This window comes from Furipterus horrens, unplaced genomic scaffold (genome assembly GCF_987537825.1).
Source record: "Furipterus horrens unplaced genomic scaffold, mFurHor1.1.pri manual_scaffold_1, whole genome shotgun sequence".
Taxonomy (NCBI): Eukaryota; Metazoa; Chordata; class Mammalia; order Chiroptera; family Furipteridae; genus Furipterus; species Furipterus horrens.
This window is the reverse complement of record NW_028327171.1, coordinates 216,019,899-216,044,429: the sequence shown is the minus strand read 5'-3', so window position 1 is coordinate 216,044,429 and position 24,531 is coordinate 216,019,899. Positions and strand designations below refer to the sequence as shown.

Sequence of the window (24,531 nt, the reverse complement as noted above, 5' to 3'; positions counted from 1 at the left end):
GGGGGTGCGCCTGGCCGTGGAGACGGACTCCCCGTGGACGTGACTTCCGCTGTCAGGCCTCGGCAGACACACCCTGCCTGCCACTCACGGAACGTTCTTCTGCCGTAACAGGAAGAAGAGAAAACGTGGAAAATGTCACCGAGCGTTTTCCTCCCTGCCATGGAGGAAGGAAACAACATGTACAGAGGTCAGTTTAGGAGAGTAAGTGTGACAATGGGGGGGGTGGGGTCCCTTTGTCGGCCCGGCCCCAGCGCCCGGCCTGTCAGGAAACCCAGGGCCCTGTCGGGGAGGCTGGGAGTATATAGCTGGGAGACCCGGCCTCTGCCCGCCTGTTTTAAAACTCCCCTGGGCGCCTTCCAGGCCCATGGCGGGAGAAAGCAGGACATAGTAGGACGGGAGCGCAAGCTCAGCCTCTGCTCTGGTCAGGAGCCCGCACGTGTCCGCCTCCCGAAAGGGCAAAAGGGTGTGTCCTGGGCTGTTTGATTAAGAAACCAATGCCGTAGGGACAGAACGTTTTAGTCCCGCTGCGCAGGCCGGCGCCCGAACCCTGGCCCAGCTCTTCGCCCCTCACTTGGCGTGCTCGGCGCGGCCACAGCTCAGCGAGAGCTGCGTGTGGGAGTGAGCCTTCTGGTGACTTCCGTGACGATTTACAGGAACCGTCATCCGGTGGCCCTCACAGCCCTCGCAGCACAGAAGGACCGGCCGCGACTCCGGTCCTCCGTGCCGGCTGGTTGCAACTCCTGGGAAACACCCAAGGACGCAAAGCAGAACGTCTCCCGGCGTCGGTCACACGCGCGTCCTTCCTGACTCGGGTCCCGTGGGGATGGCATATGTGCTGTTGCTTGACTCACGGGTTTGCCCAGGGAGTTGAGCCTCCGCCTCAGCCTCAGCCTCAGCCTCAGCATCCTTGGGGGTTTAATACACCAGCTTTACAAAGTACGGACGCCCACTCGCGAGGGTCCCGCCCGTGTGCTGCCTGCGGGAGAAGCCCGGAGGAGAGGTCGCGGTGGGCAGCCGGGCGGCCGCTTTCCTCGGGGAAGCAGGGGTGGAAGCGGTGAATTCCTGCTCACCAAGAGCCCACAACACGCAGAGCTTTGTGTCTCCTGTGCCGGTTTCCATTAGTCCCCACAACCAGGACAGGGGAGCATCTCTGTCCCCTAGCCGGCAGGGACTGATGGAAGGCCTGCCGGCATTCCAATTGGAAGTCCATCAGCTCTTTTTTTAACTTATGTTTTATTGATTATGCTGTTACAGTTGTCCTGATTTTTCTCCCTCTGCCCCCCTCCACCCAGCACCTGCCTCCCTCAGGCAGTCCCCCCACCATTGTTCATGTCCTTGGGTCATGTGTGTAAGTGCTTTGGCTACTCCATTTCCTACTTTGCATCCCCATGGCTGTTCTGTGACTACCTGTTCGTACTTCTCAGTCCCCTCCCCTCCTCACCCACCCCCCACCCCCCCCTCCCGTCTGCCAACCGTCACAACGCTCTCCATATCCATGATCCTGTCTCTGTTCTTGTTGGCTTAGTTTGTTTTTTAGATTCAATTATTGATAGATACGTATTTCTTTGAAATTTTATTGTTCATAGTTTCGATCTTCTTTTTCTTAAATAGGTCCCTTTAGCATTTCGAATAATAGTGGTTTGATGATGGTGAGCTCCTTTCATTTTTCCTTTTCTGGGAAGCTCTTTATCTGCCCCTCGATTCTAAATGAGAGCTTTGCTGGGTAGAGTAGTCTGGACTGTAGGTCCCTGCTTTCTATGACTGAACATTTCTTGCCAGTCCCTTCTTGCCTCCAAAGTTTCTTCTGAGAAATCAGCTGATAGTCTCATGGGAGCTCCCCTGTGGTTACTAACTGCTTTTCTCTTGCTGCCTTTAAGATTCTCTCTTTATCTTTAACCTTTGGCATTTTAACTATAATGTGTCTTGGAGTGGGTCTCTGCATCCACCTTGTTTGGGACTCTCTGTGCTTCCTGGACTTGCATGTCTATTTCCTTCACCAAATTAGGGAGTTTTCTTTCATTATATTTTCAAGTAAGTTTTCAATTTCTTGCTTTTTCTCTTCTCCTGGCACCCCCATGATTCAGACATTGGTACATTTGACATTATCCCAGAGGCTCCTTACCCTATCCTCATTTTTATTTATTTATTTATTTTTTGGATTATTTTTTCTTCGTGTTCTGATGGCTTGTTTTTTGCTTTCTTGTGTTCTGATCATTGATTTGGTTTTCGGCTTCATCCGCTCTACAGTTGTTGCCCTGTAAACTGTTCCTTATTTAGATTAGTGTATCCTTCGTTTCTGACTGGATCTTTTTTATGCTGTTGAGGCCCTCACTAAGTTCCTTGAGCAACCTGATAACCAATGTCGTGAACTCTGCATCTGATAGATTGCTTATCCCCATTTTGATTAGCTCTTTCTGGAGTTTTGATCTATCCTTTCATTTGGCCCATGTTCCTTTGTCTCCTCGTTTTGGCAGCCTCCCTGTGTTTGTTTCTATGTAATAGGTAGGGCTGCTCTGACTCCATGTCTGGGTCGTGTGGCCTAATGGAGTAGGTGTTCTGTAGGATCCAGTGGCACAGCCTCCCCTGTCACCCAGGCTGGGTACTTGAGGTGCGCCCTTCGTGAGGGCTGAGTACACCCTCCTCTTGTAGCTGAGCCTTGGTTGCTGCTGGCAGGTCAATGGGAGGGATTTACCCAGGCCAGGCAGCTGCAAGTATTGGCTATGATCACTGACCACCAACACCTGCCCTCTGTGGAGGATCAGCTGTGCAGGGGCAGGGTGGTGGTGCTCCACCATGGTCTGTAGCTGTCCACTGGGTGTGCTGGCCCTGGGGTTTCCCAGGGGGTGCAGGGCAGGGTCAGCCCCCACCTGTGTTTGCCCGGCGCCACCCTGCCTGAGCTATAAAGCAATCTGAGATGGCTGCTACCTGTGCTGGGCTTGGAGCTTCCCAGGCAAAGCCAGGCCATGAATCTAGGCCACCTGCTGCTAGTGCTGGGCCTGGGGCTCACTGAGGCCAGCTTTCGCTTGTTTGGGAGGATTTAGGAAGTTCTGCAGCAGGAGCCAAGACCAGCCATTCATATGGAAAAGCAGCTTGGGTGGGCCCATAAGTTGGGTGGGGAGGAGTCTCTGGGGATCTTCAAGGTGGGCGAAACAGTGTTAGCCAGGTTGCTGGAGTCTCAGATATGGCCCCAGCTTGCTGGCTCTGTGGGGGGCAGGGGGGGGTTAGAAGAGAGGCAATGGCCTCTGCTCACCTTGATGCCAGACACCTGAGTTCCTCTCTTTAAGCCACTGGCGCCTTTATAGCTGCTGCCCCGGTGGTGCTGGAGCTCAGAGGGAGAGTCTGATAGGCGAGTCCATGTGTGGGTTCTTTAAGAGGAACTGCTTGGGGCTCCAGCAGTTTCTTCCACCGGCTCACCCCCCCTCTGGTTTTTGCAGCCAGAAGTTGTGGGGACTTAACTTCCTGGCACTAGAACCCTGGGCTGGGGCCCTGGTGTGGGGCTGGGACCCCTTGCTCCTGAGATGTCCCTCCTGAGTTTTTATCCACCACCCGTGGGTGAGGGACCAGCCCGTTTCATGTCTGTGACCCTCCCGCCCGTTTGGATGGATGCGGCTTCTTTAATTCCATAGTTGTCAGGCTTCCGTTCATCTCGATTTCTGATGGTCCTGAGCAGCGGTTGCTCTGTATTTTAGTTGTAGCTTTGACGTGGTTGTGCAAAGAGGCGGCCATGTCTGCCTGTGCCGCCATCGTGACCGGAAGTCAGGGTCCGTCAGCTCTGCGACCGACGCCAGCGCGGAGCGGCCACTCAGAGGCACCCGCTCACACGTTCAGTCAGCGGCCATCGGCGGTCTCCAGCGTGCGGTGCCCTGCCGGCTGGGGACACAGATGGCACATGCCATCCACGTGCCTGCCGGGTGTGGTGGCGGTGGACGTGGTGGGGACAGCGGCACCCGTTAGGTGGCCCGTGTGAGCCGGGCTGGTGGCAGCAATGTCCCGCGGGCCTGGCGGGGGCACGGGCGCGGCTGTGGGGGCCACCGGCCCTCTGCTCTCACGGTGCCGTGCGGCGAACACAGGGAGGGAGGGAAGAAGCGGGGGGAGTCGTGGGAAGCCGGAGGCTCGTGGCTGACGTTGGTAAGTCCGCAGGGCGAGGAGCAAGCACGTACTAGACCCAGGAGAAGGACAGAGAAACAGCTAAAGCTCACGAGAGAACACACTGCTCCCCGCCCCACGCTGCTCTGGCGGGTGCTGCTCTTCCTCCCACGAGCCAGTGACCCTCCCACCCAGGGTGCCCGTACCCGCTGCTTCCCTGCCTGGGATGCTCGTCCCTGCAGCCTCCGTCACCCCCGCCCCCAGCCCCATGCCGCACCCTGACGCAGCTCAGCGTCGCTCCGTCACGGCTAAATGTGGGTGTCCACTGTCTTCCTGCCGGGTCCCCAGGGGCAGGACCTGCTGCCGCCGGCCCCTCTTCAGTACCGTCACAAATTCAACCGTTTGCGACTAGGTTATTTATAAATTAGATAAGCTATGAACAAGTCAGATTTATGAATACATCTGAATTTACTCAGTGCCGTTTCTAATGAATGAGTGAACGTGGGAGTGAGTACCAGGCAGGCAGAGGCGGACAGTTCTTTATTATAATCTTCCAGCGCTCTCTGTGTGATATAAAGCGCGCGCATTATTTCGGTAAAAGCGAACATTAACTTGGGGGAATCTCACGTTTCTGTGGGAAACCAAGGCTTATAACCCACCGACCCACTCAGGAAAGCTCCCGAGACTGTCCATGACTTTTGTGTCGAATCTGTTTCCATTAAGGCTAAAAAGAAACCCAAAAACCCACACAGCGGTCCTTCGGAGCAGGGCACAGTGTCCCCGCCCCAGCCGGGTGTCGCGGCATTGCGTGTGTTATCTGCCACGTCTCTGGTGAATTAAAAGGAATGAAATGTCTCATCTTGGATCTCTTTTCTTAAAAATCAAAGGTTTCCCTTTTCAAATGAAACATTAGCATTTTAATCACTGGGAGGAAGCCCCCTCCCCTGTCACCCCCTGACGTGTGAAAGTGCCCAGGCCTGCTTTTCAGGGTGCGCATAAAGGCTCATTCTCTGCTGCGGAAGGAGCAGGGCAGGGCTTGCCCTTTGAGGGCCGTGAATAGCTCCCTGCGCTCACAAATGCCCATGACATTCTTGAAGGGATTGCAGGGTGCCCCGTGCAGAAGTGTCATGAGAAAGGCAGGTCCGGGGAAGCTAGGCCCGTGGGAACGTCGGAGGTGAGGTGGGCGGGGCTTCGTGGGGGGGGGGACAGGCCGCGGGCGAGGGCCGTCCCGTCCGTCAGCATTCGGCTCACGGCGCCCTTTGCGTGCGAGGCTGGGCTCCTTCTTCGCTCCAGTTGTGTCTTCTCTGTGTTACTTTTTGCCCACCCGGCACGCACATCATTACCACGGTGTTCTCGCCTGTGTTCCCCAGGTCACACGTGACACCCCTGGGACGGCTCTGTAACACCAGCGTGTGCTTCTCAGTCCCTTCCCTTCATCACCCAGCCCCCGACCCCCTCCCCCCAGCAGCCGCGCGCCTGTTCTCTGTGTCTGTGAGTCTGTTTCTGTCCTGTCTGTTTTCACTGTTCTTTAGATTCCACATCTGCGTGAAATCCTGTGGCGGTTGTCTTTCTCCGCCTGACCGACTTCACTTGGCATAACACCCTCTAGGTGTCACCAGGTCGTTGCCAGTGGTAGGAGGTCCTTCTTTTTTACGGCCGAGTAATATTCCATCGTGCATGCGCCGCAGCTTCCCATCCGCTCCTCTGTTGGTGGGCACGGGGCTGCTCCCGTGTCTTGACTGTTGTAGATGACGCTGCAGTGAACAGAGGGCTGTGTGTATTCGTCTGTGTTTTGTGTTTCTTTGGATGCATACCCAGAGGTGGAATTGCTGGGTCATAAGGCAGCTGCACTTCTAATTCTGTGAGGAACCCCCCCACTGCTTCCCCCGGCGGCTGCCCCCGTCTGCCCTCCCTCCAGCAGGGCACGCGGGCCCCTCTCTCCACGCGCTCAGCAGCACGTGCTGTGTGTTGATGCGCTCCTTTCATTACCAAACGCACTGCATCCCAAATCTGGGTAAATCTGTCTGGGGAAAAAGTGAAGTAAATAAATAACCATTTTGCTTTAAAAAATCCTAATGAAACAGGTGAGTTTTGCTGTTGGAGAAGACAGTCATCGTACAAGTTAGGGAAGGGCTGTCATAAGTAGATGGCACGTTTTCATTTGTTATTACCCGTGTACTTGCTTCCTGCCCTGCTGGCCCGTGTCTGCTCCTCGGGCACAGTTGTTTCCGGAGTGGCAGCCGGCCCGCGGGGTTCCTCGCTCGGGGAGCAGGTCGTTGATAAGGACAGGCTCCCACCTGACCCCAAACCATGTTTTCTGCAGGGTCCCCTTTCTCTTAGCGCCCCTCAGCGCCAGCGCAGGGCACAGGGACGGAGGCCGTGTGTGGCCGCACAGACGTCCGCAGGGCAGGCCCCTCTCCCAGCCGCTGCACTCGGGGCGGGTCGTGCTCAGCGGTGCCTTTTAGTGGGGGGCCAGGGCGAAGCGCCGGTGAGTTGAATTCGCAGCAAAATCTTTCACATTCTAGTGAATCGTTTGATAATGAAAGTAATATAAAACATTTCACAAAAAGTCACCCCGCAATTGTATAATCCCACAGTTAATGCGTTTTCACATGGTTATGAGTGTATAGAAAAGTGCCGTGGGTATCACTTTTTATCTGATATTTCCACGGTAGCAGTTTAGGTTATTTCTTAGACGTTATACAAGCATGTTTCTTCTATTTGGGATGTGGAAGCAAAGGACAGACACATGGATCCCATCACGCTCCTATTCTTTCTTCATTAGACTCCGATTCCTTCTGCGCCACAGGGGGGAACATTAGACGTGTGTTACGTTGCAGCAACTGCTCTCGTTAGCCCTCATATGGAAGGAAATGTTCATTTTCCTTTTCCCTGTCCTTCTGGGGCCCAGATACGTGGAAGAACAAAGACGAGTCGTGGAATTTCCCCCAGGACTACGACCCGGAATTGATCAAAGAGGAGAAGCGGAAGGAGCTGGAGTTGGAGATCCGGGTGCAGGTAGAGCCGCGCCCGTGGGGGGCTGACACCCGTCACTCATGGCAGCCGGTGCAGGTAGAGCCGCGCCCGTGGGGGGCTGACACCCGCCACTCACGGCAGCCGGTGCGGCTCTTATACAGTTTCCTCCTGGGACCAACCCCGAACTGAAGCTACATTTAACCTCACGGAGGACGCACGAGGCACGCAGGGTCCCCTAAAGGAGGTATGTTTTGTACTCACCTAGGTGGACAAGCTGATGAGACAGGAACTGAAAAACTTAAAACTAGCTGTGAACAGGGAAAAGGAGCTTCCGGCCAAGGCGAAAAGGAAGAAAGGAGGGAAAAATGTGAGTAGTGAGTGAGCTGGGGGTGGGGGGGTTGAGGCCGAGGTCAGGTTCAAACCGCAGGAGCGAGCCCTGCCCGAGCTCCACCGCGTGGCCAGCAGTGCCGCCCGGCCTTCCCGGCTGTCCCCAGGCCGCACCCCACGGGGACGCGCCTTCCTCTCCTCAGGGTACCTTGATTCACCGCTGAGCCCCCGGGGCTCTGGGCTCAGAGTCGGGGTACACTTGACTGCTCCCCATTGCGGAATCCTACTACCTGGGCCCCCGCGCCGGGACGAGAACGGTCAGAAGGGCCAGGGCACGTGCCCCAAATGCCCTTGCATCCCCCTCTGTGGGTAGAGCCGAGGGGCGCAGTGAGCAAGGTCCTTGGGGCTGACTTGATGTGAAATTGCCACCAATCCACATCACAGTGGTTTGGGGCAGCCAGAGGGACCCAGGGTCCCCAGTCCCCTTGCCAGGACCCTGGGGCTGATGGGAAACGCATAGAAATGTCTCTGTGCCCGCTTCTGGGACAGCCTTCTGACACCCTCGTGAGCGGCCCAGGGAGAGGAGCGCTTGCGACACCAGTCGTTACTGATCTCTGCAGGCGATTTGCTTCCTTGTTCTTCCCAAGCTTGCTCAATATTTCCATTTTCTTCCAGAAAAAGAAGGGGAAGAAAGGCAAAAAAGGGAAAAGGGGGAAGGAGAAAGACCTGACAGCTGACAGGTGAGGGGCACACCTGTGTTTGCTATAAAACGCGGTGGGGGACACCCTGAGAGGGTGCGGGCCACAGCAGAGGTCCTCAGCCTCGGTCCGGCAAAGGGGCCCATCGGGGCTCCACAGCCCGCCTTCCCCCGTGGGCGCCGCGAGGCCGGCCCCGGTCACAGAGCTGCGCCCTGACGGGAAGATGTGCCAAGATGAGCCGCGCACACTGGGGCCCCATTGCTCCTCAGCCCCTGCGACTTTTTTTCAAGTTTTAAAACGCATGGGGTTCTTAAGAAATGGTTGCCAATTTTTGAGGAAATACTGAGACACTGTAGGACAACTTCTGTTTCATCAAATTGATAGAAACCTTAAACCAGTATTTTTATAATAGTTTAAGGTCATTTTAAAGTAGAAAATGTATTCTGTAACAAAAGTTCATTTCACTGGAAAGATCCAAATATAGGTTTGTGTTTGGGGCTTCTTAATATACTGTTTTGGTTATTTTAGAGAATATTCCATTTTATGTTAATATTTTGTGCCTGCTATATGTTTATATTAAACAAATTATTCAAGTTAAACTAGTATAGTTGGTATTTCCTTGACATAGGTCAGACACTGTTATCCCAAATTCTATCACAATTAAAACCTTCTGAATTCTCAGCAGAGGGCACACTATTTTAAATCTCTCTGGTGGAATAAAATTCCAGTCAATCAAAGACTGAGGTCATTGAATTAGCATGTATCCCGATGGTATTTGGCTTGATTCTGATCTTCTAGAGTGTCTTTTAATCATGCTAACATAGATCCTGGAGCAGCCGAAGAGCTGTTTCAATATAGTCATAGTTACAATCCTTCAAGCAAAAGAAAGGCTTGGGCAGAACCGAAGAGTAAGGCCCCTAGGAAACGAAAGGGGGTGGGGCAGACGAAGCATCTCGTAGGGTTATGCCAAACAGCCTTTGAACCTGACCTCTCTGGATTCCTGCAAGCCGAGCGCCGGTGAACGTCACTGGGAGTCTCGTGCATCACGTGGGTAGTCCCTCCATTTTCTACCTCAGTTGGTATAAATCACCCGTGTGCTGGCTGCGTGCCCACGCAGCTCTTAGACAAATGGTTCTGACATCTGTAAACTCCGTGGAAAAGTGCGGGGTCCTCCCAAACGGTCATCGCACTCCGAGCTGCAGACAGGGTCTCTCTCAGACTAGAGCTATTTCCCCCATAAGTCTTTGTTCTTTCTAGATAGTTCTTCTAAACTGTTATGCTAGTGGCATAAAAGGAGGCCTCGATCCCGTGAAGGATTGATGACCTGCCACGGCCTGCAGACGCCGCCTGGGCTCGTTGCGTGACTGTGGGCGGGTACATGCTAGTTTGCACCCGTGCCGCTGTGGGCGGGAGGGCGGACCGCGGGGGCCGCAGCGGCTCCCAGACGCCCAGAGACGTTCTCATCAATGGGAGCATCACACGTACATGTGGGCGCAGGAAAGTGTGGTTTCTAAAAAGCCCAATTTATCCCCAAATTGTAAAGGTGCCTCAAAAACCCTTTCTCCGCCTGTATACAAATGCGGTTTGCAGTAGGTCTGGGTCACGTGCCTGCAGACGGGCTGACTGACAGGCGCCCCTGGCGGTCTGCTCCCTTCCCCAGAACCATCGAGTCTCTGTACAGGGAGCTGGTGGAGGAGGGGCTGCTGGTCCGGCCCCAGAAGGTCAACCTCTCGGACTACGTGGGTAAAGTATTCGAGGGCCCACGCGTGCCTGGGGCTGGGGGCCTCCCTTGGGTTTGGGGTTCCCAACAGCTGGCCCTGGGCTCCGCTTGGTTGTGTCCACCCGCAAGCCCAGCCCAGAGGAGCTGGTGGTGTGTGTTGGACTTGACGTGGGTTCATTCTGTGCTGCGATCTCGGGGGGCCGGCTCTCTCCCGCCCGTAGCAGGAGCAGGACGCGGAGCCCACGGGCCGGGTTCCCTGGCGCGTTCTCTCCGGTCTGCGCCGAAGGGAGGACCCGCGGTTGTGTCCGTACGAGTGCCGAGGGGACAGCAGCGGCCCCTCCACAGCTCCATCCCTCTGGGGGGGGCCCTTCCGGAGGGGCCACCTCAGAAGCGGTTGGGGGGATGGTGGTGGGGACATTGGCTGTCACTGTCTTCAACACGATGCCCTGAAAACACCATTAAAGCTTAAAACTGCACAGTCCCACGTCCTGCTGCAGGTGTTGTTCCCACGGTCACGTGTCCACGGTGAGCGAGGACCTGCTCCTGCTCAGCTGCAGAAGGACAGTCACGCCCAGACACGTAACGTTGCTCCTCGGTCCCACCAGGGGGCCTGGCAGTGTCCTGTACAGCGTACGGTTCGCGTTTTCAGTCCAAATGCTGTCAGGAACCACAGGTGTGACAGCCCTTGCTTCCCGTCCCTTTCCACCCCTCCAGCCCGGGACAGTGGCCCGCTTGCCCGTCTTTCACGCTCTCGACCCCCCCAGGCAGCCTGCGCCATCTTACAGACGGTCCTTCGGCGGAAGGGGCTCGGGGGCTCGCCTATGGCGACTCCTGGCAAATATCTGTGTTGTTCCAGGGAAGCCACCCAGGCGATGCCGTGTCCTTCCCTGCATTTCACGCTGGGGACACACGATGACGCTGCGTCCCGTGGCCGGGGACAAGTGTAACCACTGGTGAATGAGCTGTTCCCCAGATTCCCCACTGGGGAAGCTTCGTTTTCCACTCTTTCATAGTGGGTGACGCGGGGGCGGGGTTCTTTGAGGCTCTGGAGGCTCTGTCCCCAGCCTCCCTCCTGCGTTCCGCGGGCCCCGTCCTCCCAGGGAGACGTCCCTCCCGCCTGCTGTGCACCCTTGTGGTGTCCGTGGGGACGCATGGGCTCTCTCTGGTGTAACTGGGCCGTAGTTCAGTTCCGTCTTATTCGTCCTTACGCTTACACTCACCGGGTTGGGTCTGCGGGAGCAAGAAGGCTGATGGCGCCCTTCGATCGAAGAATGATGACTGGATCCATCCCCGGAAGCCGGTTCTCGGGGCAGCCTCCGTATTTCCTAGAAGTGTCAGAATTTTACCAGGATAGACATTGGACTGTGTGGTGGGTCTCGGTTTATTTTATATGTTTCTTGTTCAAGTAAGATGGGGTTTTGCCCAGATTCCCTTGATTATGTTCTGTTAGTTCTGTTTGTATGAAAAGTGACATTGCTAACAGAACCCCGTCTCTCCACGCGTGGCTGGGGTGGATGAGGCCAGCCCCCCCACCCCCCGCAGCCTGCCTTCTCCTCCCACTCGCATCTGCCCGGCTCACCGCTGGGCCCCTCGTGCCTGGCACGCGGCGGTCTCAAAAAATAGAATGGGCCCATTGCTCACCTTCTTATTAACTTCCCACCCATGTGGACTTTCCAGGGATCTCTCTGCCAGTCTCCTTAAGGCGCCTAAGGCCAGAGGGCAGGGGGTCAGCCCTTCAGCGTGACCTCCGATGACGATGCCCTGGTCTTACAAAGCCGCTCACCTCGCCACGAGGCCTGACCCCCTTCGCTCTTTGCCATGTTTTCCGTACTGTGTTCCAGTTAAGATCCTTCGCACAAAAAGAAACAGCAGATCTTCCCACATCATCCCCTCCTGAAAATACACAGAGCGACTGGATTGCACGTAAAAAACCTGCGGACAACGTTTACACCATAACTAAACAGCAAGGTTTCCCCGCAGACCTGAAAGTGCCCGCCACTGGGGCCAGGGGACAGAAGCAGGCACTCCCTGGAGAGACAGCGGGGATGGGGGAGGGCTTGCGCACCCAACTCCGAGGAGCGCAGAGGGTGACGCAGGAGCACACGTCGTGGCTGGAGCGGCCCGACCTCCTCTGACCCGCCCCGCTCCCTTCCACGGTGGCCTTACACTGGGAAGACACTCTTGGGAACAGAATGACAAATGACCAGGACAGGGACCATGGAGATAAAAGAGAAGGTGCAGAGGAATTGGGGACGGGACCCCGAAGCAGGGCACCTGGCAGGGCAGGCCACCGCGCGCCCCGCAGAAATGAAGCCAGCAGCAGGCGAGGCTGTGAAATTCTAGAAGCTCCTCTGGTCTGTCTTCTAAAAGGGTAGGAATATTACCTCACGGACATTTAAACAATGGACAGTGTTCATGGTCAAAGCTCATGCAAGGTGTCTATGAAGAGGAAAGAAGAGGGAGACATTGCGTCGCAAAGAGACAGGCCCATACGGCCCACACGCGTGGGGCCCACCCTTTCAAACCACGCTAACACGCACGCACGTGAGGACAGTTACAGAGGACGCGTGAGAAGATATGACATAGAATTAGGACCATTCAGCTATGAGGAGTGTTAGTGATAAAGGGAAAACTATTAAAACACTAAATTATAATGAATGAAGTCAACACCTAGTGCTTTAAAAGACATAAAATGTGAAAGACAGAAATTTTAAAAAGTAAAACTGGCGACAAAGAGCAAGAGTGAAAGGGGAGGCAGAGAAGAGCCAACATACAGAACGCGTCCCCGAGGAAGAAAACGAGGAGGGAGGGACAGAGCCACTGCTGAGAGGACTGTCACTCATGGAAAGCTCCCTAAGACCGAAATGCAAACCGTGTAACGGAAGCTCCCCGTGTCCCCGAGCCGGTCAGCCGGTCAGCTCCCACTGTCTGGCGCCGAGACTTTCTGACGAATGTACCGGGCTGGAAAGTAAAAGGAAGAAGGACCACGTGGCTTATAACGGGGAGTAGGTTGAAGCATCATCACAGTTTTCAGCGGCTCCGTTTCAGTCGTCGTAGGTGGTGCCCGTAGGGCCGGCTTTGTTACGAGATCAGGTGTCAGGTGAGATGGAGCAAATGCGAAATCACGGAGCAGCGTGGGGTCCCTTGGGTCCCCGTGTGGAAGGAAGAGGTGTAACTGTGAGATAAAACTCAGTGATATGAGCCTGAGTTTGAGCTGGAGGGGTCGCTTCTGACCCGTGAGGGCTGCCGTCCCGCACACCTGTGAGCACACGTCCACCCACCTGTGTGGTGGCGGGGTTCCCGCGCCCCCGCCCTGGCAGCCTTGACTTCCCAAGTTAGGGGAGCGCTTCCTCACCAGCGACATATCGGGAGACCCTGAACGCCCGCCTGCCCCTGGCAGGTGCCCTGGTGGGAACACGGCTCCGTCCTCCGTGCCACCAGGACGCGGGCTGATGTCCGGCCGCCGCTCCAGCAGCCACGACCAGCTCCCTCCTCCCTCCCACCGCCTGAAGGAGGCTTGTCCTTCATGGACTGTGGCTGTGCCTCAGTTTCCACAGCTGTGAGGTTAATAGCAGCCAGTGGCTCATTCAATGGCTGTGACTATTTCGTGAGTGAGGAGGCAAGGCCGCCGGGGGCCATGCTGGCACAGAGCTGGCTGGTGTCCACGATGTCGCTGGCCGTGGTGGTCCCGCCCAGTGTGGTGGGCTCAGGAGCCGGCCAGTGAGAGGGCCTCTGACTCCCTGGTGCCTTTCCATGCCTCCCTGTCCACGTCACGGGGAGATACACACACAATACTCCCCTAAGTTCTCCTGCCCCCCCCCCGCCCCCGTGTTCAGTGACTGCGTTTGGTGGGAGCAGGGACCCCGGCCGGGGGGAGCGCTTCTCACAATCTCCGTGGCGTTCAGAGCCTGCCCTGCAGGTGAGAAGCCCGATGGGCTGCCGAGGACCCCTCCTTGGAAGGTGTGACTCACGTGTTAAATAGGCCCCGTCCGCAGCCTGGGAACGGGTGCGCGCCCCAGCGCGTGCGTCGTCTGGGCAGAGCTGCTGCGACAGAGCTAGCCTGCTGACCTCTGTCTGGAAGCCGGGCGGCCTGAGCTCAGCAGACGTTGCATAGCCCTGGCCCGTGGGGCCCGGGGGTCCAGGGCACACACCTAGGTTTCGGGGTCAATCCCCGGCCGGGACGCACACAGCAGGCAACCGATCGGTGTTCCCCACATCAGTGTTTCTCTCCCTCCCTTCCTCTCTCTCTAAATGCAATTTAAAACATGTCCTCGGGTGAGGATTTCTAAAAAGGTCAGAGGTCAAATCATAGCTCCTCATGGATCAACTGGCAGCCAATCTCAAGGGCACCTTCCTTTTAATGTCAAAACATGTTTATAAACAGGTCAGTACCCCTGGGTGTTAGCCACCTCCCCTGAGTCACAGCCCTCGTCCTGCGAAGACAATGCTGTGTGCAGTCCTGGTGCTGGGGGCACAGGGGAAGGGGCCGCAGGGCAGCCAGCGTCCTCTGTCTTCCTGGGGCCCCCTGGGTTCGCTCGCCCCTTTCCTCTGGGTCTCTTACCTAAGTTCATATTTTTTTATGAATTGCTCCAGTCCACATCCTCCTTCTAACGCAGACTGGGGTAGACGGGACGTTAGAGGCGGGTCCCACCTTTCTTCCTCACGGCCTCCCGCTGTTCCCCGTCGTGTTCCCACGGCGCTTTTCCACTTCTGTTCTCCCCGTTAGCGGGCTCGTGCGTCATCAGTTTTCTAGGGCTGCTGTCAGCACCTCTCGCTGGGGCGCATGCATGGCAGAAATGATCCCCTCACAGTCTGGAGGCCACAAGTCAAGGTCAAGGTGTTGGCCACGCTGTTCCTTCTGCAGATGCTGAGGCAGAAGCAGCTCCTGCCTGCCCCTCCACCTCCCCGGCTGCCCGGACCCCCGGCCCCCCCAGCCTGCGTGCTCAGCTGCCCCCGGGCTCCAGCCTGCACTGACCTCCTCACTCGTCCCTGCTCTGGTCCGTGGTGTCCCTCAGCTTCCTCCACGTCACCCGATCTCCGTGTCCCTCCTCACTGGCCTTCTGTGCGTCTGTGTGCAGATTTCCCCCTGAAGGACACCAGGCAGATCGGGACCCGCCTTCCTGGCCCCATCTTAGCTCACTACCGGCAACAATGCTGTGTCCAGATACGGTGGCATTTTGAGATCCTGGGCGTTAAGACTTCAGCATAAGGAGGTTAAGGGGACATGGTCCAACCCATGACACGCTCCCTGTTTCTTTTTCTTCCAAGGCACTAGGACCCCTGACCCTTCTCCTGTCCTCTGTCCCAGCACCCAGTCACCCTCCGACGCCCTCCGCCCGCCGTGCGCCATCTGGTCCCCATGCAGGGAGAAGCCCCGAATTCAGGCTGAGGAGGTGACCCAGGCGGTGGCTTCCATGCTGGACAACAGCCCAGGCAGGACGTCTCGTCCCCTGGCTGCCGCCCCGACTAGTGTGTCCCCCACTCCGTGCGAACCCACACCCCCTGTTCAGCCCCATATAATCTGTCTCAACGAAGTCTGTCTGGGGCTAGAAGATGTGGTGCAGTGGCTGTCACGTGGATCGACCTAAGCAGACGCAGGGCGTCCCTTTGACCTCCCCGCCAACGCCCTGTGCCCAGCGGTGAGCACGGCTTCAGGACCTCCCCCGGCCCAGGGACCGCGACATTAACCCCTGCTCTGCTTGTTACCTGCTCATTAGATAGCACGGGACCCCAAGCCAGAACGGACGCTGTGCCATCACCGGCCACACTCCCCCCAGCACTGTCCTTGCCAGGGACGTCACTTTGTCGGGCACAGGCTCTGAAGGGCCGCCCTCCACAGCAGAACAGCAGGCGTCACCTGGCTTTTACCTCCAGTTCCCTTAGCAGCTGAACCTGCTTTAAAGCGTGTGATGGTTTCAGCATTTCATATGCACACAGGTGTATTTTTCCGTGTTTTTATAGACACACATAAACGTATTTCTTGTACGTAATAACATCAAAAACTCTGCAAGAGCTGTACTTGTTATAAAGGCAGGAAAACGGTCATTTAACATTTCCCCTTCCGCTCCCGGCACAAACCGAGAGGGGCTACGAGCCTGTATTGGTCCATCCTCTTGACAAATGAAGACAGACGAGCTCATTTTCGTGGTGACCTTATCTAAATTAGTTAGGAAAGAGCACTTCAGATTTATGACTAGTTACAATTAAGCCCTTTGATGCCTTCTAATTAAATCCGTAGAGATTTATTTCTGTATTATTCCTTTGGTGAGCCTTTAAAAATGTAAATGAATATTACCCTCAAAAAGAGATGTTTCTATTTATCCTAAATTAGGCTCATGTCCTGCCTTTCAAACGACCGTGTTTCAGGTCCGGACTCACACTGCTCCCATGCAGATTTCGTGTGGCGGTCTTAATAATTTATTTTTCAAGTCCGTGCAAACGTTAGGCAGAATCTCCTGGAACATCAGTGAAGCATGAGCTGCTGTATTTGCGCCTCCTCTGCGTGTCCCTCGTTTTAGAGCTTCGTTCCTCTTCAAAGGCTATGTTTTTATAATACGAAGAGGCCGACACGCAGCCGCGGGACCACACAGGCTGCTTTCACGACTGGACAGCTCTCCTTGGAGCGTTTTCTCCGAGAAAAGTGTGTCCTTCCCCCTGGCCCCCCGTCCTGCGGCGGTCTCGGCTCGGGGCTGTTAAGTCGCCTTCTGGGTGAGCCCGGCGCGTGCCGAGAGCGCGCGGCTCAGACCGGCAGTTCCCATTCACCTGTGCCCTCTCTCGTCCCCAGGGGAGTGCAGCTACCTGGGGGCCACGCTTCGCCAGGTGTCCGTGGAGCCCATGCCTTCTCTCCGGGACGTCAGGCAGCTCATCGCCCTGTATGGGATCCTGCCCCTCGGTAAGGACCCCGTGCCCTGTGGTGCCCTTAGCAGAAGCCAGGGGGCATCACGTGCTGGCTTGGGCCATGCTTCCTGGTGTCATCACCGTGCATGGTGGCTTCCTGCTCCCTCCCGAGTTTTGAGGGAGGGTAGTTCCATCAGATGGTGCATTCAGAGCACCCCGAGAAGCACCCTGGGGAGCGCGTCGGAGCACTGGCTTCACGCTGTGGGCGGCAGGTCCCATGGGCCGTCCGTCCATGATCGGGAGGGAGAAGAGCCAGGGCAGGCCCCTGTGACGAAAGGGCGTCAGATTAGACCGAGGGCCGAGGGTACGGCTTGCCAGCGCCCAGAGGCGTCTGTCCCTCGGTCCTTCCTCGGCTCTGAGGGAGCGAGGCTCTGTGGGCTCCCTCAGATCCGCTCGCACTGCTGAGCTGGACTCGGTCACGCCTGCTCAGACCCCAGACCCCGGCGCTGCAGTGCGCCCAGAGGTGCCGAGAAGGTGGGCGCTCTGTGCCACAGGCCCCCTGCTCGCTTTTGTGCTCAGGACTGGCGTGTGGGTGCGGCAGCTGGGGCCGGGGCGGGCGCCCAACCAGGCTGCGCTCCGAAGGCCCTTCTGAAACAGAAGTTGCTTTTTGTTCGTTTAATTTGCTTTCAGATGAAATGGGAATAGTGTGGGCCCCTTGACTTAAATAGGAACTTCAACCCATGGCAAGAAATAGCTCCTTCCTCTTTTAACTGGATGTTGGCATCGTAAATAGAATTTGGGGCTGACATTGATTAAACAAATGCAACATAAACAAAGAGGCAGCGCCTGAGATCAGCACAGTACATACGTGGTGTCTGCGGTCCATGTAAACGAGTAAATGGGTCAGTCCTCACACGTCACCCCAGGGGAACAGACGGCGCTGGAGCCGAGACGCCAAGGACCGGCGCGTGTTTATGGAAAGGCCTCACAGACGGGCCCAGGCGGTTCGCCGCCTCTGCCCCTGGGTCCAGGTGATGGGCATCATTTCCAGGCGCCTTGGGAGCATCAGGAGGAGGATGCTCAGGCAGCGTCCTGCCCGGACCCTCCTTTGGTCAGCGAGGAGCCTGCAGTCTCTCCGGGCTGATAGGCATGTGTCCTCGTGCCCGGCGCGTGTGTGCAGGCGTGTGTCCTCGTGCCTGGCGCGTGTGTGCAGGCGTGTGTCCTCGTGCCCGGCGCAGGTGTGCAGGCGTGTACCCTCGTGCCTGGCGCGCATGTGCAGGTGTGTGTCCTCGTGCCCGGCGCGTGTGTGCAGGCATGTGTCCTCGTGCCCGGCGCGTGTGTGCAGGCGTGTGTCCTCGTGCCCGGCGCGCATGTGCAGGTGTGTGTCCTCGTGCCCGGCGTGTGTGTGCAGGCGTGTGCCCTCGTGCCCGGCGTGCGTGTGCAGGCGTGTACCCTCGTGCCCAGCACGTGTGAACCGTGCACAATCAGGGCAGACAGGAGATGTACTCACGTTTGTCTTTCAAGTGCGTGACTAGATTTCAGCCGTCGGAACTAGTCCCAAGTTACAAAAAGGAGTGCGTTCCGTGACCCCGACTGCTCAGATCACCACCGACAGGACTAACCCACTGGGCCCCTTGGCGGAGGGCGCTGAGGACACAGGCCGAGGCCACCGCCAGCCCTGGCCCCAGCACACAGGCTGTGCGGCCGCCGCCCGGGCTCCCAGGACGGGGTGTGAGCTTTCGGGCCCCCAGGGCAGGTAAAGGAAGGCCCCGGATGCATCTGCTCAGCATCCACCCCCTCCCGGAAATGTTGCTGTCCCCACAGCAGCAGGGGAGCGCGAGGCAGCAGGACGCCCACGCCGCTGCTGCGCGGAGTTTTGTGGGGACTGTGTGGACTCCCAGCGGAGCCGTCCCGGTGGACATTGAACCTGCTTTTCCAGATGAGCGAGCCGTCAGGAGTCCAGCGTTAGGAAGCAGCAGAGCTGGCTTAGGACACAGGACACTGGCCCCACGTGACGCCAATCCTCCGGAAACTGGAAAGCCTGGAAATTTACTCTGTCTCTTAGTAATTCTTCATATTTTTTTTCAAAACTGCCACTGAACATTGAAGTGGGCAGGAGAGCCGTGGACTCTGGCAGGTGTGTGCCTGTCAACCACCTGCCCCTGTCCCCACTGGTCAGCTCTTCAGAGGTCATCAAGGCCCAGGGACAAAGGCCTCTTCCCAGTCCCCCTTGTCACCTGCCTGAGAGACCTTGGCGACCACCCCCTTCCTTCTGGGAAGTCACTTCCCTGGGGTAAATGCACACCTTCTCCTGGGTCCCCCCACCTTCACCCTCCCTCCGCTGTCCCCTCCCAGATTCTGTCCCCAACACTGTCCTCTCCTTCCACCCCACCCCTGGCCTCAGCCATCACCCTTGGCTAGTCTGCAGCCCCAACCCCCTTCCAGGGACCCCCGCAGCCAGAGGCACCAGCCTGCCCCCATCTCCTGCTGCCCCACTGCGTCCCTACTCAGATACCTGCCCTCCCCAGAGCCCCCTGACTCCCCACACCGGGCCCCCTCACTCGGAGTCCTCCCACAGGTCCCTTCACTACAAGCCCCGATTCTGCCTGTGCTTCACAGGCTGGCTCAGACGCCGCCTCCTCCTGGAAGTCTGCCTGAGCCACCCCCACCCAGCCGGCCCCCATGTTAAATGTAGTTTCTTCCCTGAACTCTGTGACCTCACGGATCTTAGCATTATTTGCCTTCCATTCTAGTCATACCCACTTGGGTTTAATACAGTCTTTCCAGCAATTCCTGACTCTTTCCACATTGGAACCGGAAGGCCACCAGCCGGACCGGGAACTGAGCAGCCCTCAATGCCCAGGTGCCGAGAAGGCCCAGTGAATGGGCGTCTCTCTCCTGCGTGGAACACGGTCTCCTCAATCATCCACTCCCCACGGATAAAGCGTGTCCATCCAACTTCATTTGACAGAGGACGTGTTCCAAATTATGTCCAAGTTTATGTGGAGTGTGTTCAGTAATCATAAAAATTGTTTCTGATTATTTAGTAAATTCACAACACCTTTTCAATTACACGAGAAAAGAAAAAAGCACCATAATCATCATCATATTGATACATGTATAGCTGCTCAGAAAGTGACCAGTGGTTGAGCAAAAGCAAACTAGAGCGACAGCTGTGTCCACCGCGGCCCCTCCTGGGACACGACTCCGCTCCCTGTAGATTGCACAGTGGCCGTGTGCCGCCGGCGGTCAGGCCAGTGGAGGACACTCAGGGCTGCGTCCGAAGGAGACAGGCCACCGGGTGGAGAGCATGAGGCACGGACCCCTGGGCGGCAGCACAGTAACTCAAGTCACTCCTGCTGGGCATCAGAAACCAGGCAGGAGGGCAAGTCTGGATCCGGCCACTGGATGGTGGACTTCCCCCTTGTCCCCTAAGAAATGCTAATGGACACCTGTCAGCCCCCGTCCCAGCCACCCCCACCCCCACCCCCTGAGAAGATGCCAGAGGTGAGTTACTGCAGGAGCGTTCTCTACAGTTATGAGTTTGGGGGAAAGTCTCAGGTGAGGGTGCAGGGGAACCATGTGTCGAACACCCAGGGGGACCCCGCGGCTCCACCTCGAGCCCTGACTACAAATCAGAGTGTCGCAGAGCCAGGGGAGCCGGAAGGCAGGCCCTTGATTAGCCGGGCCTCCGACGCTTTCCCTGCGGTGGCGGAAACGGGGCCACGCCGCGGAGTCAGGGCCTCGAGTCTCAGAACCACGGACTTGCCGGCAGGATCTCGAGCCCGGTCCCTGCTGTTTCAGGGTCCGCCACGGTGCACGGGAAGGCGCCCTTGGTGAAGTCCCTGCTGCTGGCTGGGCCGTCGGGGGTCGGGAAGAAAATGCTGGTCCACGCCATCTGCCACGAGACGGGGGCCAACCTCTTCAACCTGTCCGCAGACAACGTCGCAGGGAAGTACCCCGGCCGGAGCGGCCTGCAGATGATGGTGCACCTGGTCCTCAAGGTACTGGCCCCGCGTCCCGTCGCTCGGGGCCCCTTCTCGTCCCCCTTCCAGGGGACCCTTCCCACCCTGCAGTTCATCTCCTTAAGTGCACTAGCGCCGGCTACGGTCACCTCCTCAGGCCACCTGAGCCTCCTCCCCCGAGGTCCCCACCGCATCCTCCTGCAGATTTCCCGGTACTGCGTCGGGCGTCCAGCGGTTAGAAGCTGCTCCTTCCTTCGTGCGAACGCCCCACTGTGCCCCCCAGAGCGGCCCCCTGGGTGCCCCTCATTGTAAATGAAGCCCAGCCCCTCCTTTCAGCACCTCCCTCCAGCGGTGGCACCCATGCCTGCATTGTGGGGTCCTTTCTGACATGGCGGGAGCTGTCACCGCCTAGCACCCTCTCCATGTCAGCTCCTCGCACGGGGAACAGGGGTGCCCGCAGGAAGCCGAGCCGACCACAGTGAGGTCACTGCTCAGTGGTGTCGCGGGCCGACACATGCAATGTCGTCAAAGGTCCACGTGCCACCCAGCCCTGCAGTCTCTGATGAGCCCTGCACCTCCCTGGGTCTCCATTTCGTCGTCCCCCAATGGACAAGCTAAACCAAACGATGGGAGGTGCTCCTTCAGCCCCCAAAGCGACGGTTCTCTGATGTCCTTTGTAGGTGGTGGCGGTGACAGACACACAGGTAGGGAGGTGGCAGATCAGTGAGCAAACAGGTAGACAACACACATATATACACCAGGACCACTAAGTGTTTAAGCATTTTGATATGGAACATTTATATACAACATTAAAACTTCACAGGACTCCGTTTGTATCTGGTCGAACACCTCAGGGCTGACTTTATGCTGTTTAATTCAGTTTTAGTGGCTACAGTGCCCGATAAGGCCACCTTCACTACATCAAAGCGCAGCAAGAACTGCCCTGCACTTGGGGCTGGACGTCAGCTGCGCGTGGGCTCTCGCAGGGGCCCTGAGCGCGGGCGATGGCACCGCAGACAGTGGCTCACAGGGATGCCATTTGCCCCTATCATCCCAGCAGCCACAGTGAGGGCCCTGGGGTTTCTTCCTTGGCCACACGGACCCAACCCTGCCGCAAGGTAGGACTGTCCCTCTCTCTTCCTCTCGCTGGTCCAGAGGAGTGCGTGTGGGGAGAATTTTGAAGAGTCGGGAGGTGGGAGAAGGGGAAGGCGGGTAGGAAATAGAGAAAGAGTGCTGAGCTGTTTAACAGAGCGCCCCGCGCGGGCGAGGTGGTCCACGCCTTTGTAGCGTTCTGTTCGGGGTTCATCCTTATCCCCGTGCTACAGAGAGGGAAATGTGGGGTCTGAGAGGTGACGCCATTTGCCCAAGGCCACCACGGTCAAGTGGCTAAGCGGGGCCTCAAAGCTAGGTCCGTCTTTTCTTTGTTCTCCTGCTGTATCACAGAGAGGTAAAACCTGTGCCCGGAAAAATACGCAGATCTGAAGCAGACATTTTAAGTGTGAGCTTTGGGAAATGCACACAGCCGCGGAGCCATCGTTTTCATGGGCTTTTTGGTCCCTTTTACTCCTTTTTTGAAGTGTCTGTTCCTGTCATTTGCCAGTTTTCGCTGGACTGTGGGTCTCGTGACTTATCAGAGTTCATTACGTGGTCTGGGTACAAGTCCTTCGTCGGCCATGCGTGTTGTGAACTTTCTCGGTGACTTGCTCTTCCATGTTCTCGCTCTTTTCTTTATTGTTAACCTGTCCTATCAACAGCTGAAGAGGGTGTTCAGACCCCAGCCAGGATCGTGGGAGTCTCTGTTCCTCCCTGAAGCGGTCTGTGTTTGCCCTGCGGATACTGAAGCCCTGTTAGGAGAGGCACCACGGTCAGGGCCGTCCTGTCTTCTTGACTGGTGGTTTGTCACTTGAGAGGTCACCTTTGTCTCTCGTGACACACCTTGTCTCGAAGAATCTGGTCTGACCAGGGCCACGTCAGCCTCCTGGCCCTCTTTCACCTTCACTGTCTTCATAGCGAAGGTGCATCTCTGTGGGTTGCTTTCTTAGGCCATTTCCGGGGCGCACTTGCTCTGTTTACCTTACACGCAATTATTCGGATGGTGGGGTCAGGTCTGCCATTTTGCTGTTTACTCGCCATTTATCCCATTTCCCTCTTCCCTTCTGTTTCTTCTTTCCTGCCTCCTTTTGGGTGACTCGGGACTTTGTAGTATTTTATTTGAATTCCCCTGTTGTCTTTTTGGCAGTGTCAAGTTTTTTTTTAGTTGGGGTTTTTTTTTTTTAAGTATATTTTATTGATTATGCTGTTACAGCTGTCTCAATTTTTCCCCCTTTGCTCCCCTCTGCCCAGTACCCCCTTCCCCCAGCAGTCCCACCCCCCTTAGTTCATGCCCATGGTTCGTGCATATAAGTTCTTTGGCTTCACCCTTTCCTATATTCTTACCTTCCCCCTATATGTTTTGTACCAACCAATTATGCTTCTTAGTCCCTGCACCATTTCCCCATTTCTCCCCCTCCCCCCTCCCAGCTGAGAACCCTCCAAATGGTCCCCATACCTATGATTCTGTTCCTGTTCTGGTTGTTTGCTTAGTTTGTTTTCTTTCTTTCTTTCTTTCTTTCTTTTTAGATTCAGTTGTTGATAGTTGTGAGTTTATTGTCATTTTAGTGTTCGTAGTTTTGATCTTTTTCTTAAGTTCCTTTGACATTTTATATAATAACAGCTTGGTGATGATGAACTCCTTTGGCTTTACCTTGTCTGGGAAGCACTTTATCTGCCCTTCCATTCCAAATGATGGCTTTGCTGGATAGAGTGATCTTGGTTGTAGGTTGCTTTTCATCACATTGAATACTGCTTGCCAGTCCCTTCCTGCCTGCAAAGTGTCCTCTGAGAAATCAGCTGATAGTCCTATAGGCACCCCCCTGTAGGCAACTCTCTGCCTCTCTCTTGCTGCCCCCAGGACTCTCTTTATCTTTCACCTTTGGCATCTCAGTCATGATGCGTCCTGGTGTGGTCCCCTCTGGGTCCAGCTCGCCCAGGACCCTCCGTGCTTCCCGGACCTGTATGTCCATCTTTGCAAAATTTGGGAAGTTTTCCTCATTTTTTTCAATTCTGCTTCCTCATTCTATTGACTGTTTTTTTCTTCCTTATGTTCCAAATCACTGATCTGAACCCCGGTTTCCTTCTCTTCACCATTGGTTTTGTGTGGATTTTCCTTCGTTTCACTTAGCATAGCCTTCACTTCTTCCCTTATGCGTTTGCCGTACTCAAGCATATCTGTCAGGCCTGTGAGCATCTTTATCACCAGTGTTTTGAATTCTGCGTCTGTTAGGTTGTCTGTCTCCTCGTCTGTGAAGTTGGCTATCTCCTCATCGCTTAGTTCTCCCACTGGAACCTTGATCCTTTTGGGCCATACTTCTCTGTCTCCTCATTCTGACAGGCTCCTGTGTTTGTTTGCCTCCACATCCCAGGTAGAGCTGTTGCTCCTGTTACATTGTAAGGGGCAGAGCCTTAGGGATTCATCAGTACAGGGCGACCCGTTTCACCACATTGTGGCGCTGTATGTGGGGGGGAGGGATCCGAGAGGGAACAACGCCGCCTGCCCAGCACTCACCCCTTTTCCAGGCACCTCTCCCACTTTCACACCTGACTGGTGCTGCTCTAGCTGCTGTCCTGGCCATTGTTCCCAGGGTGGGTGGGTCTGCGGACCTTCTAGGACTGTGGGGGCCCTTTAAACAAGCAGACTCTGCTGAGAGACCGGCAGTTTCTGCCTCCGCCCCAACCCCCACTGGTTTGCACAGTCAGAAGCAATGAGGCTTGATTTTCCCCGGCGCTGGGACCGTGAGCTGCATGGTCTGGTGAGGACCTGGGAGCACTCCCCAGGTGTCCCTCCTGACTTTTTAAAACATGTGACTGCGCTTTCCGCCAGCCT

At 56.3% G+C, this 24,531-nt stretch overlaps 1 protein-coding gene across 2 annotated transcripts in view; it reads left to right on the top strand.

The window, feature by feature from the left end:
• The window catches only part of DRC11 (dynein regulatory complex subunit 11), a 90,194-nt gene that overhangs the window by 48,001 nt on the left and 17,662 nt on the right, over positions 1-24,531 (top strand). Inside the window, exons 8-14 of one of the 2 annotated variants that reach the window (XM_090269597.1) lie at positions 112-187; positions 6,998-7,104; positions 7,328-7,429; positions 8,065-8,129; positions 9,748-9,830; positions 16,592-16,699; positions 20,449-20,648. In XM_090269597.1, coding sequence (XP_090125723.1) covers positions 112-187; positions 6,998-7,104; positions 7,328-7,429; positions 8,065-8,129; positions 9,748-9,830; positions 16,592-16,699; positions 20,449-20,648 — 741 coding nt within the window. The remainder of the gene's footprint in view (positions 1-111; positions 188-6,997; positions 7,105-7,327; positions 7,430-8,064; positions 8,130-9,747; positions 9,831-16,591; positions 16,700-20,448; positions 20,649-24,531) is intronic. The other variant, XM_090269605.1, reaches the window with a different exon arrangement.